Here is a 14,509-nt window from a genome sequence, read left to right as displayed (position 1 = left end):
TGTGATATTAACAGCAGGAGGCTTTTTGACTTCTCATTTGATCACATACTGATTATATGGATCCTGTGTTTTTCCCAGTCCTTAGGTATTTTCTATTCTAGAACACTTGAGTGTAAGAAATGCTTTTCTCATCTAAGATGAGCTATATAAGGCTGGAAAATGACCCTCTGCACTGCAGTAGAAGCACACAAATGAAATGCATTAGCTTTACTATTAATATCTCTTCCCATATTCTTTATGTACAATGGATTGTTTCCTTTCAAATAAACATGCAGAAACCAGTAAAACAAATACAGGAAGTTTTAAGCTATTAAGGAGATGTTGAGAGGACTATAATTCAATGAAACCTGTGGATGCATGGATCAGTGGCATGTGTAAGCTCGCTGGGGGCTGTGCCAAAAGGGGGGCTGTGGTCCACCTTGTAACTCATTGTACATCAGTGGTATGTTGACCTTTACACTTCAGAGTAGACAGGGTTTTAGTAAAGTCATCCCTGTTCTACTGCTTCTGAGTTGTTAGTGACAGACACATCCAACTTCTCATTTCTTATGATGGTCCCTGATTGCTTTTGCCTTGACAAATACCAGTGATGTGATTTTGTGATTTGATAAGGATTTTGTTATGAGAAGGATGTGAACTTACTGCATCAGGAAGAGTGACTGCAGTTGAGATGACTGAAATGAAGTAGCAAATTGCCAAAGCAGTTCAGGTGCCTGTGAAGTGTTCCCCTTAAATTTAAATCCAATATTTCAAGCTTGCTTTGAATTTTAATTCAAAACTTGAATCAATAACAAGTAGGTTTGAGAGCGCTGTGATACTCAAAAGAAGGACAGTTAAAGGCTTCAGGACTGGTATTTCCTGTAATTAGGATGAAGAAGCAACTTCCCTGGCATTTATTGATCATCCTCTCAAACTCAACAAATTCCTGGTATTGCTTTTTGGCAAGTCACTAATATGGCATCGTAGAAACAGGACAAGTGCTTGAGAACTGCAGCTCATGTGCTAGTTTCCTAATACAGGTTATGTCAGAACATGGGATTGATGAGTCCTTAGGATGTATTTTATGGAAAAATAAGAAGTTGATGCATTGTCACACTTTTAATAGAATCCCAGACCGGTTTGGGTTGAAAGGGACCCTGAAACTCCTCCAGCTCCAACCCCTGCCACGGGCAGGGACCCCTTCCACTAGAGCAGCTTGCTCCAAGTCCCTGTGCCCAACCTGGCCTTGAACACTGCCAGGGATGGGGCAGCCACAGCTTCTCTGGGCACCCTGTGCCAGCGCCTCAGCACCCTCACAGGGAAGAGCTTCTGCCTAAGAGCTCTAAGTTCTCTGTGCAGCTTCTGCTCTCCTGGCTGAGATGCCCCAGTGATCTCAGCCTGTCTCCAGAGCAGGTTTACTTCAGTTGCTGATCATCCTCCTGACCTATGGACTTGCTCCAACAGCTCCATGTCCTTTGAGGGTGGTTTTCTGGCATGACCACTCTCCAAGCAAAAGAGCCCTCAAACTGGTGCTCTTATTGGATAAATACATCCAGAAATTCAGCTTTTACAGCTAAGAAACTAATATGTGCTACTAATGGGTATAGTGCTGTTTGGGATCCTCTCAGACAATAGGTGCTGAAAATTACTTTTAGTTTTTGAAGCCAGTACATAGTTGTTTCCCAGCCCAAGATACGAGCTAGATTGCATGAGAACCCTGATATGGCATCTGGATGGGTTCTTTAGTCTTAAATAACAGCAAATACCATAGTGTGGAAAGCTTAAGTAGAGCACTCTCAAATGTACATCAGTGGCTAGTGTAGTTCTGACCATTTCTGGCTTTGAGAAGTGTTAAGTGAAATAGGGGTGAGAAGTATAATGCAGTTTCTTCATAGTTGTATTTATGCTATTGGGTAGCTCAGCAATTAAACCTTTCTGTTAATCTGAGAGAATCAAGACACCCATTTCTTGGCGGCAAACATGTCATCTCCCTGATTAATGCACTTGGACTCCCTTGGTTTGAAAAGGGATGTTGCAGTGTATGTGAGGACATGTTAGTTCAGGTTTAGTGCTTGAATTTGTTACTTTTGCCTTGATTCTCAGAAATATGCATGTAGAAATCAGAAGGATTTCGTTTGAAGTTCAGCCACATGCTAAAGCCTAATGGAAATGCCCTGTTAAATCAGATGCAGGTGGTGGCAGAGGGGATTATCATTAAGGTTTTGATATGTCAGGGTGGGTTTGTATTGTTGCTAAAGCAGAGTGAAGGAAATAGGAAAACCTGTAGAGGGAGATCCATCAGAGATAAGGCTGTGGCTCCTTCCTAATGGGCAGGATTCATGTGCTCAGTAATAGGGGAAAACACGTGACAAGGTGACATCTTCAGTCTCTTTGACCACAGCCTTCAGGCAGAACTTGTGTTAAGACAATTTCTGGTGTATCTGAGTATCTGAATGGGTGCAGACACATCCATGGGCAGCACTGTTGCATATTCCTAGTGGAAATTTGTGGTTCCTGGGATTGTAACAATGCCCACGTGTGAAATCCTTAAGAGAACACAGGGAAAATTTGAAGCTGTATTCATGATGGCATTTTTCATTCTTTGTCCCCTTCCAGTCACTAATAGGGGCTTGATGCTGAAGTGCAGGGAATGCCAGGAGGCTTCCTCTTGATTTGTCCTGGAAAATACATAGAATCATAGAACAGTTTGGGTTGGAAAGGACCTTAAGATCATCCAGTTCCAACCCCCCTGCCATGGGCAGGGACACCTCACACTAAACCATGGCACCCAAGGCCTCGTCCAGCCTGGTCTTGAACACTGCCAGGGATGGAGCATTCACAACCTCCCTGGGCAACCTATTCAAAAAGTTTTTTCTCCTGGGAGAACATCAAGAGTGGAAACACTTTGCTATGGATTTTTTTTGTTAACTTTGTTGATCCTTGAGATTTACTTGCAATTTTTTATATTTATCCGTTCCCATTAAGGATCTGAATTGGATTCAAGGATCTCGGACCAAACTGCAATGGAATTTTTGGGGGTTTGAGGCACTGGCACAGGGTGCCCAGAGAAGCTGTGGCTGCCCCATCCCTGGCAGTGTTCAAGGCCAGGTTGGACACAGGGGCTTGGAGCAAGCTGCTCTAGTGGAAGGGGTCCCTGCCCATGGCAGGGATTGGAGCTGGAGGAGCTTTAAGGGCCCTCCAACCCAAACCAGGCTGGGATTCTGTGTAGATCATGGAAAATGTTGAATTATTTACTGTAATGTCAAAGACCATTCATGCAAATCTAAACAAGATCTGGATTGAATCAAATGGGAGGTATGTTTTAGTGCTGAAAACCTTGGCTGCAGTGGGGCTGTTAACATTGAGTTACAGTGCAAAGCATAAGAGGTGAAGATCCTTTGATGCAAGTCGTCAAGCTAATGCTGGCTTTTGGGTTCATAGCACCTCGTTTAGGAGATAAAACTTGCTGTTGTTTCACATCCTTAGCGTTTGAACCCTTGGAAAGCAGTTTGAGCAGCGTCTGTGTTTCCTGGTGGGGTTCAGTGCAGTCGATGTGTAATCTAGGGGACCTTCGCCTTTTGGAGGAGCATGGTGCTACCAAGGCAAGTGCTATGGACAGTCGTGGGAGCATGCCTGGAAAATGAGGCTTCTCTGTACAGGACATTAACTCATCAATTATGCTAATATTCTTACTGATATGTCTTCTACTTTGAAAACCTTTTGATACTCATCTGTTATTAATGACAAAAAGGTCTTAGTTCTGTTGGCTAATGATAGTCATTTCTGTAGTGCTTAGTATTGCAGTGAGATAGAGACTTCCATTCAGGGCACCTTCACTTCTGTTTCTGTAGCAGGCTCCAGATAGAAGTTTCCAAACCCCATTTTTTTTCTTCCTATGTTTGAACTCGTGAGAGAGTTTGGCACAGATTTATAGGTATTTCAGTGGAGAAGGAGGGTGAAGGTGAGGAGGAAATTCTTCACAATGAGGGTGGTAAAACACTGGCAAAGGTTGCACAGAGAGGTGGTGGATGCACCATCCTTGGAGATATTCAAGGTCAGGCTGCATGTGGTTCTGGGCAACCTGATCTAGCTGAAGATGTCTCTGCTCATTGCAGGATGCCTTGGAGATGCAGATGAGCTTTGAAGATCCCTTCCAACACAAAATAATCTGATTCATGCAGTGCCTGATGAAAATTGCTCAAATGATACATGTATATGTATGTATATGTATAAGCTGGAGGTAAAAAGGCAGAAGGCAGTTTATTGCCTTTATTACATTCTTTGCTTTAAGCTGCCATTCATTTTTAGTTCTCACAAGTTTAAGAAGGGCACTCTGGTGGTGAGCAAATTGTGGCTATATTGGATGTGGGCATGTTTTCAGTGTCCCCTGGTCTGCAGTAAATGCTGTCTAAGCATTAGGTCATTCAGCTGACCAAGTATAAAGGTGTTTGCATCTGAAAACTGTTGTAACTTGAATAAAATTCCACTTACTTTAAACCAGCACTGCCTGCAGAGTGTATTGTCACCTTGATCTTACCTGGCTCATCTCAGTAGCTGCAGGTGAATAGTGAGAAGACATGGCAGTGTCTGGGCAAGGGAGATAGCGTGTGTTGTACTTTGGTATGGTGACCTTCATCTTCGAGGCTCCCAACCCAATTGCATATATATATGGATATATGTCATGCAGTTCCATTCTCATCTAAAAATAACCTTAAATATTGCTGCCCAATGCATATGCTAAACAAGACTGAAAACACTAGTTGCCCTCACTCAAGGCTTCATCTATAAAGCTTAGTTCAACTTGGTGGGAACTTACAGGCTTATTTATAGTTTTCTGTTCCTCTCTTCATCCTGTGTTTTGTTATAATGAAAAAGCTGTCCTTTTAGCACTAAGCTGTTACATTCATGGAGCACATGGTACGAGGTTCAGTGCATCTAGTTTGGGGCTGTCACACAAATAAGAATGAAGAATGTATGCTGGTTTTCCACATATGTAAACTTCTGTGTTGTTTTTGCTAAGGCTTGTGCAGTGAGGTGCTGCTCCAAAGAAAAGTTGACCCATCTCCTCTCCTTGAGGAGGGAGAAGGAACAAAGTTGGTTGAAGAGTTTTTAAAACCCCAGCAAACACTTTGATTATTTAGGAAAAGCTGATTTTGAGTTACAGTCAAGCTAAATAAATCCCTGGGAACCTGCAGTTCTTCAGTCCCAGCGCACTGGGATCTTGCCATGGAATCCCAGCCTGGTTTGTGTTGGATGGGACCTTAAAGCTCATCTGGTTCCAACCCCTGCCACGGGCAGGGACACCTTCCACTAGAGCAGCTTGCTCCAAGCCCCTGTGTCCAACCTGGCCTTGAACACTTCAGATTAACAGTGGTTGCTGAGTGTCTTAACTGAGGAATTGCTTTAATGCTTCCCAAAATTCAGAGAGTTGAATTTACTTTTGCCCTGGTAGGCAAAACTATCTACTGGGTTTTCTTCTCTCTTCACACTGATTCCATTACCCTCAGATGCGACTTCACTGCATAGCACTAATAACAGGATTTAAAAAGAAATTCTCTTATTTTGAAGAGAAATAGATGAAATTGTTGTACAGCTGCAAGCAGTGGTCAGCTGCAGGTTGTCATTGAGATTTTGCCTGTCTCCTTGCCTGTCCTTGTGCTCTTCAATCAGTTTCCCAGCTTCTTAATCTCTTCTGCATTTCATGCAATGCTTCATCGGGCTTTGAGCATCATTCCTCTTGATGCAGGTATACATAGTTGTCATGGGAGGGGGGCTTTAGAGTGGACTGTGAAATTGGGTAGATAAAGGGGAAGTTGGTGAGGTGTCTGGTTCTGAACATTGCAGTAACAAGGGAATTTTTCAGGTGGGAGGCAAACTGCAAGTTAGTAGGGCTTTAAAACCCAAGAAACCTTGTTGGGCTGTCTGTTTAACTGGGATATTGGGTGGAGATAGCTTGTGCTGCCTTAAAGTTTCTGGGTTTCTTTGTTCTATTCGCTTCTTGCATCCCGTTTTCATTGAATTTAGCTCATTGGAGCAAAGTCTTTCTTGTGCTGGCTGTACAGCACTAATGCAGTGGGGTCTGAACCTCTGGTTTGGTGACTACAGTGGATGTGTCTGTGGTGTCCTGTCCTAGTTCTCTCCTAATGATTGTGCACACTAAGCTGTAAATACAGCTCAGTGTCCATAGAGTCACGCTGGTTTTTAGCCAAGCTGAATTTGACAAGCATGTTATTGTTTGTCTTGCACAATATTGAGACATGCTTGGCATCTGTTTCCAACTACATCCTATCAGTAATCATAAAACCAGACTAGTAACAATGGGGATAAAAAAAGGATTTTTTTTACTAAGGAATGATTGGTTTTTTTTTTTCCCATATATTTTTCTAGCAGACATACTCTGTGTTCTCGTCCTTATTTGCATAACACTGCTGCTCTAAACCAGTGAATATACTTTGTCACAATAATCCTTTTGAAATTGGTGTCAAAACCATCAGATGTTAGCGGATAAACCAGCCGTGGACTTGCTGCTATTTGAGATTTTCATGGAGGTCACTGTTCTAGTTAACATGGGGATGTGGACTTCTTGGGTTGGATCATGGAAATAACAGGATCCCAGCCTGGTTTGTGTTGGAAGGGAGCTTAAAGCTCCTCCAGCTCCACCCCCTGCCACAGGCAGGGACCCCTTCCACTAGAGCAGCTTGCTCCAAGCCCCTGTGTCCAACCTGGCCTTGAGCACTGCCAGGGATGGGGCAGCCACAGCTTCTCTGGGCACCCTGTGCCAGCGCCTCACTGAATAATTATTTTCCTTTTATCTAATCATTCTGAGTTGGAATTTTGAAAGCCAGAGCCATGGTTGAGGGAACTACGCTGGTTTCTTGTGCTTTTTAACATTGCTTTTGAAAACTAATCAAAATACCTTAAGATGAATGTGCCATGGTGAAAATGCATGCAATTAAAGAGGAGTTTCTTTTCATGAACAGGTGAAATCCACAATGGGAGGATCTCAGTGCAAGGAGAGACGCATGGCTCTGCTTACCCCTGTGGGAAAGATTGAGATATTGGGGTGTGAAACAGGCTTACATGAAATAAAGCTTCCAAAAATGAGTTTGCTGCCAAGTGGGTAAGTTCATGTCCTACTGATCTTATATTTAGGTATATTGTAGAAGAAAGTTCTTCTGGACAATCTAAGACATGACTTTGGATTTGTTTTTACTGGCTATACTGGGACTCCAGTGCCTTTGAGGAGTGGTGGGTCCAAAATGCATTTCTTTGTGCTGCATCAATAACATTAGCAAAGAAACGTTCTAACATAGAAGTATTTTTAATGAGGCTTTGAAAGTATATCCTGTCCCTAATTTTGGACACATGTAAGTCTGTCACTCCTTGTATCCTTTGCCAATTTTCCAGACCTGTATCTAGATGTATATGTTCAAGAGGAAAAACTGGGGTTGAATCATTGTTTTACTTACTGCATGCTGCCTCTGGGAGCTCTGGATGGTTTTCCATAGCTATAATATCTTCTGGAGCTCAGAACAGATGATACACATGGCAGGGGAGATGAAATCTCAAATACAGAACTGACTGAGGAGGTATTGGCATGTTTTACTGTGGGGTATCAGTGCTGATCAATCTAAAATACATCTGTTCAGCTCTTTGGTCAGTGCTTTTCCCTTATTTCTGGGGAAATGCTCAGTGACATTTGGAGAAGAAACGCCGATTTCTTTCAAAATGGTGAGGTTTCTTTGCTGAATTCTTCTGCCAGAATGGAAGTTACACCTTATTTAAGGTTGGTCTATGCAGCTGTTTCTGGTAATGAAAGCAAAGGCTTTGCCAAAGTCCGTTGCAGCACAGCTTTTTCTGACAAGACACACAGGTTTTTAGTTTCCTTCTCTCCACATTGTCCTTTTCTCCTATTTTTCACTTATGAAACTCTCCATTGATTTGTGGGGTTTTCCCATTTTATTATCCTTGTAATTGAAGTGCAAATGAATCGGGAATATGGAGCATAATGTGAATTCTGATTGAAATGTGTTTTTTCTCCATGGAAACCCTCAAACCTCTGTATTTGACAATTGCCAACTCCAGCAATGCAGAAATAAGTACTTCAGTTTCTTCATAGGCTGATTTGAGTGTTGGATTTCTGCTGATGAGGAATGGAAATAAAGACACATTTAGGGTAAGGCTGATGTTTGCCTTTGCAGTATCTGCCTGAAAAAGCCTAATCAGATGAGGGCTCTTCACCTTTGAGAAGGGGAAACATCAGTGAGCATGTGAAAGAACAGTAGGGAAAAGGTTTGTGGGTTCTTGAAGTGACAGATACAGATTGTGTGTTCTTTATAATGCCAGATGTAAAGGGAACTGTATGAAAACAAAAGTGAAAGACAAAAAACATGAAGTTGTGGGCACTAAAATTAAAGGCTCAAAGTGAAATGGAATAATATTGAAAGAAAATCATTACAGGCTTTTAATTAGTAGAGGTTGAGAAGGTGGATGGGGGGTTATTGTCATACTGTGTTTGTGTAGCACTCCTGCAGAGGTGAGAGCAGAGGTCTGTGTTTGACTTGTGTTTAGTGTTGAGGTTTTGGGTGTTTCACTTCATGGGTTGCCTTTTCTTTTGGGGCAAAGTTTACTGGGATGGAAATTGATGTTTCAGGCACAAATCCCCTTTTTCCAGGGAATTACACATGTCCCCCAGAAGCACCAAGTACATCGTTACTCACCTCTGTCCATGTAGATGAGAGATGCTGGTACTCAGACTGTGGGATGTTCTCCTTGAGGGAGCCTTGGTGCAAGGCAAAGTCCATCCCTATTTAAGGAAGGCTTCTGCTCCCTTCATTTACCACAGTTTCTGCACTTGCTCACCTGCAGCATGGCCCCATTGGCTGGTTGAAGAAGGGTCTTGTGATCTTGTTCCTCAGGCAGTTGAACAGTTGAGATCCTTTTCCTAATTCTTCTTTTATATGATCTCTATCCATCTTAGTGGAGACTTCTTCTGGGTAGCCAGGAAGTTTTGAGGCTTTAGCGGCATCTTAATGCAACTTAATTTAGCAGGTTGCATGATTTATATGCCCAAATTGTTACATTAGATAGACTGTCACTGAAGAGTTGTTCAAGTTCATGGTAAGCAGACTATTCTTACTGTTAAGAATTTACATCTGGAACAGAGGTGGAAGGTGGGACTTGTGTTGTCGTTCCCAGTGATAAAGATCTAAAATTTTTAAAGCCCTCTGTAAATGTTTGTGCTGAAATATAACATTTAATCTCTTCCACTCATCGCCAGTGAATGGTTGTTAAATCTGTCCTCATTATTTTCGACAGACTAAAATAAAACCAAAACAGTGCCCAGTGTTTCTTCTGACGGGCTAATAAATGCTGTGGTAAGAACATTGGGTAGGGAAAAAAAACCCATAAGAAACATAAAAATTGATTTTAATGGACCCCTGTCAGAGAGAACCATAATGAGCACAAGTCCAGTAATAAATATTGGTATTCTGCTCCACGGTGCTTGGGACTTCTCATGTAGAATTGCATGTAATAATCAATATACATCTTAGGGTTTTTAACAACAAAAATAAGTAAACCTTTGAAATGTATAAATACTGAAGACTTGCAGTCTGTCAGAATCCTGCTGGTTGTAGGGAAATCGGATGAGAGGGGCTGCTAATGGCATAATCTCTTTGTGGAGATCTTGCTCTATTTTACAGCTTGTAAAATGCTGTGCAATTAATCACCTGAGATTACAACCTATTCGGTGATGGCTCTCCTTAAAACTTAAGAACACAGACTATAATGGAGACTAAAAGGAGAGGCAACAAAGTAAAATTCAGGTTTCAGTATGCTTGGAAGAAATTGATCTATTAATGAGATGAAACTAATTGTAATAACCTAAGGTTATTCTGCTCCTTGTGAGCTTAAAAGTCCAGGCACGTCGCAGTGTAACGGTTTCTGTTTGGAGTGGAGGGGTTTTTAGTCAAGCCTTTTCAATTGATGTTTGTATATACCTAAGAATTAATATCCATAAATGAGGAATTTCAGCTAGATACAGTTGTGAAAGTTTTGATTTACTGAATACTGACTGAAATAGTTTGTTTCACAATCAAAGTGTGTTGCCACCAATCGCTTAACTTAAAACAGTACCTTGAAATCCCCTATTTCTGTTATAGCATTTAAATTGCGAATTGACTTGTTTGTCATTCAGGTTGGCACTGTCAATTAATAAATCGCTGAAGATCATAGAACCATAAAATCCCAGCCTGGTTTGTGTTGGAAGACACCTCAAAGCTCATCCAGTTAGAACCCACTGTTATGGGCAGGGACACCTTCCACTTGAGCAGCTTGCTCCAAGCCCCTGTGTCCAACCTGGCCTTGAACACTGCCAGGGATGGGGCAGCCACAGCTTCTCTGGTAGAGCCAGAATTGATGATAATCAGTAACCGAACAGCACTGGAATTATCAGAATCTGTGTTTAATTCCCATACACTGTATGATGGAGGCTCCAGTAGTGTTAATCCCTGTAGAACATCATAAGGGGGTGCTGGGCTGTACTTCCATTGTAGGGCTATTTCTGAAACAAATTGGCACTGTCCTGCTTCAGGGTTGTAAAGTGGGACAAAAACTATATGGAAGATGGTTGATTGTATAGATTTGTCTGGTTTCAAGAACTTCAGCTTCACAGTTCTTATTTTCACAAAAAAAAGAAAAGTCTATATAACCTGTATATATATTTAGTGCTATATCAGCTGTTGTGCTTTATCCTTGTTTTTTCCTCCAGTATTCCTGCTTGAAATATTACAAGTGTTTAAGTTTTTGCTCATTCCAAAAGAAAAACTTGCTCTATACCATTACTGTACCTGTTGAGTGTCTCTTGCAGCTTTGAAGTTTCAGATTTAAATCTTCTTGTTATATTGGCTGCGGTGTTCCCAAGCTGTGGGTTAACTGTTCTGAGAAGCCTCATCTTGCTCCTGACTGGAGGAGTGAGTTACCTGTTTGGATAGTAGGGGATGGCACTCATGAACCCTGTTAGCAGTAGCAAACCATGCTTGGTTTTTCCTGTGCTAAACACTAACAGCAGCAGATACTCTGGAATCATGGGATGTTGACTTGGCAGTTGGGATTTCAGAAGGGAACAGTGTTTCCTTGGGTTGGACAGCTCTAAATTCTTTCAGGAATTCCCTGTTTCTCCAGGAAAATGGCCCCAGGATTCCCATTTCCCTTTGTGGAGTTGGGAGAATCCCATCTAGGTGATCTATGGTTATCTGGCTTGCATGTGTGCAGGGAAATAGTGGCAACTGGAGGACTTGGGTTAAAGAAGGGCAGTGGTATAATGTGCCTTGAGGTATAATGAGCCTTGGATGGCATGGTTTAGTGTGAGGTGTCCCTGCCCATGGCAGGGGGGTTGGAACTTGATGGTCTTAAGGTCCTTTCCAACCCTAACTATTCTGTGATTCTCTGAAACTCGAACAGCTTGTAGTGTGTGGCTGGAAGCTCCTGTTCTGCTGAGCACAGGGTGGTGAGCAGTGTGATGCACTGCTGTGTGTGTGTGAGATGGATGTTGAATTTGCCATTTCTCAGTGGGCACAAATTCCAGAATGTGCTGATATTGATATCCACTGCGGGTTTCAGTCAGTCTCCTTCTGCCAGGTTAACATCATCAGAAACTCGCCCCAATCTCTGTTTAAACAGGTTTCCAGCTATTACAGATTCAGAGACAATCTCAAGTGTGAAGGTGCAGCGGTGTATGGGAGCCTGATAAGAGCCTAGAACAATAACTTGGAGAGGTGTGAACCACTCTGTTCATCTCTGAGGTATTTAATCATGGGCAGTGATGATGGTTTAAATGTCAACTTTGCTAACTCTTTCATTCCTCATACTGTAAAATTTACTGTGAGTGATATCTCACTTTGATGCCACAAGTGGGAGGCATTTGGGAGAGTGCCACTCCTATTTTTCCAATAAGCATCAGCCAAGGCTAAGAAACTTAGTGGAGCTCAGGGGCATACTAAAAACTGACTGAAGGAGGTAAGTATGTGACTACCCTTTGCTGCTTTGAATACATTTCTGGTTTACTATGAACATCTGATGTGACTTAGGTGAACAGAGGGTTATTGGAGGTGTAGCTTGGAAGATGTGCAACTCTTCCCCATGCAGTTCTTCCTTAAGATTATTGTGTAAGAGCAGAGATTTTCTAGGTACAGGATAAACCCGGATGAGATAAAGTGCATATTTGTAGTGAAGTTAATGGCTTGGGGATGATCTCTAAATGTGCAGTGGGAGCAGGAAGAGGAGAGGTGTCCTACAGACCTCTTTGAAGCTTAAGCTGCTGGTAGCATAGACTCTGTAGAGATTCCAGGTCATTTCTGGAGGAAAGGTGGTGGAACCAAACCACTGGCTTCTGTTCCTTCTGCAGAGCCTGGTGTTTCTGCCATTGAAAATGGGCAGTTGTGTTTACTGCCATTATTCTTGCACAGGTGAAGTTGTATTACTGGTTCTTTCAAAGACCTCTGTCCTTAAGGAGCCATCCTATGATCTGCATGCAGTTTATAGGCTTTGAGTAATAATGTTAATAAAACTCAACATATCCCTAATGTCTGGAAAATTACCTTTATTTTGGGTTGTTTTTCATAGCAAGTACAGTAGCAGTGCTTACCCTCTGCAAGGTGGCATTCCTGCTCCCACTGGAAGGATGTTAAAACACCAACCAATTGTGGACAGGTCCAAATGCATCATAGCTTTCCTGCCAGCTGACACACAGCACTTAATCCAGTAAATACTATAATCATCCAAGCTGATGGCACTTAACCAGTGATCAAAGTATGCTTCTTTGTATGGCACTTTCCTTTTTTCAGATTTAGTGTATTTAATTACTGTTTACGGTGACTGGAAAATGGTTCATTAGATGGATCTTTTGTTGGTGTTAATACAAACAGATTATGTTTGAGATACAGTCCGCATTTGATGCGAGTCTCCGTGTATCAAGTCCTTTAGCAGCTGGGTGAAGGGCTTAGATCGTTCCATGTGGTCTTTGCTTCTGTAGTACATTGCTCTCAAAAAGTGCTGCTTTGCTTTAGAACGCCTGGTCCTTCTGAGGTGATGATTCTTCAACATGTGGGGCAAAATCCATGCTGGATTTTAGCCATTGAGTTCCCTTGAAATTAGGGGAGTACCATGTGTGTGAGGCAGTGCAGCAGTACACGTGTGCTCTGTGATTTGGTCTCTGGGCTGCTTCTCTTGCATTTTAACCCCTTTCAATCCACGCAGTGTTGATTTGGCATCAGTGTTCCCCCATCCCTGGCAGTGTTCAGAGCCGGGTTGGACTGGGCTTGGAGCAAGCTGCTCTAGTGGAAGGGGTCCCTGCCCGTGGCAGGGGTTGGGACTGGATGAGCTTTAAGCTCCCTTCCAACACAAACCATTCTATGACTTTCATATTGATGTGTAAAATGAAAGCATGTTTTGGGTGCTTATGTAGAGCAGTCACCGTAAGGAGAAGGTCAGTCTTGCACATTTTTCTTTGTAAGCCTCTTATTTCTGAATATCTTTTAACTTGTGGCACTAAGCTCATGCAAATCTCGTTGAGTTTTCTGCCACTTGTCTTAGAAACAAAGCATGCAGATGCCTGGGTAATAGGGAGATGATGGCTGTAACTTCACATTACGCCCAAATAAACAGGAAGATGGTATATTCACAAAGAAGAAGGGGGAAAGGAAAAAAAGAAATATTGCCTCCTCTGGTAGAAGTGTCTACAAATATCCAGGCATCAATCTTTATTTCAGCAGATTCAATGGATGTGGCAGGAAGAGTTATTATATAGCATAGTCCTTCTTTTATTAAAAATAAACTGGACTGGGTTTTTTTCATAGTTTCTTGTGGAGATGCTACAGATTGCTTATGCTGCATCAAGATAAGAAAACTTTTTATTGGAAATAGTGTTTCAGAAACTTAAAATAAGCTCTAACATCACGTAGGAAGTTTAGACTTTGAAGCCTAATGTGTCGTACAGCTCAAATGCATGGTTTCCTATGGCTTTAGGCACGGTTTGCAGGAGAAGTTTCACTGTCAGGTGTGGATGGTGGGTTGTATTTTGCGTGGTTGGCAAAACCCACATTCCCCTCTCCCTTAAACTGAAGGGAACATTGAGCAACTCCACTGTAATCAATACTATACTTTAGATGTGTTATTTATCCTGACAGCACCGCTGCATTCCTATTCATCTGTCAAAGGCAGTGTAACAAGATTCAAATAGGAGTTGGTTTTGCAAGTCTTCAGTTGCATTTTTTTGTCCACAGGTCTACTGGAGAAACCTTTGAGGGCTCTATGTAAAAAAAATCAAACGAAAATCCATAGAATCATAGACTAGAATGACAGAACTCTAGATTTCTACTGGGCAGTTCTTTGTGGTGCTAATCTGATGTTTGAAAGCCTTTAATTGTAACATAGGCAACACCATGTCAAAAGGCTAACAGCCCTGTTTTGGTGTGCAGAAGAAAAAACATTGCTCCCGACCTGGTGCGTGTTTATAAACCTCAATGGTTGG

At 42.1% G+C, this 14,509-nt stretch overlaps 1 protein-coding gene across 4 annotated transcripts in view; it reads left to right on the top strand.

The window, feature by feature from the left end:
- MGMT (O-6-methylguanine-DNA methyltransferase) overlaps positions 1-14,509 on the top strand; it is a 147,920-nt gene that overhangs the window by 13,762 nt on the left and 119,649 nt on the right. For all 4 annotated transcript variants that reach the window (XM_057408675.1, XM_057408677.1, XM_057408678.1 and 1 more), the window contains exon 3: positions 6,960-7,099. In XM_057408675.1, the coding sequence (XP_057264658.1) occupies positions 6,960-7,099 (140 nt within the window). The remainder of the gene's footprint in view (positions 1-6,959; positions 7,100-14,509) is intronic.

This window comes from Pezoporus wallicus, unplaced genomic scaffold, assembly GCF_028554395.1.
Source record: "Pezoporus wallicus isolate ANWC-B61680 ecotype Strahan unplaced genomic scaffold, APGP_CSIRO_Pwel_v1 contig_13954, whole genome shotgun sequence".
Classification (NCBI taxonomy): domain Eukaryota; kingdom Metazoa; phylum Chordata; class Aves; order Psittaciformes; family Psittacidae; genus Pezoporus; species Pezoporus wallicus.
Note: the sequence above shows the minus strand (reverse complement) of the source record. Positions and strands in the feature narration are given on the sequence as shown.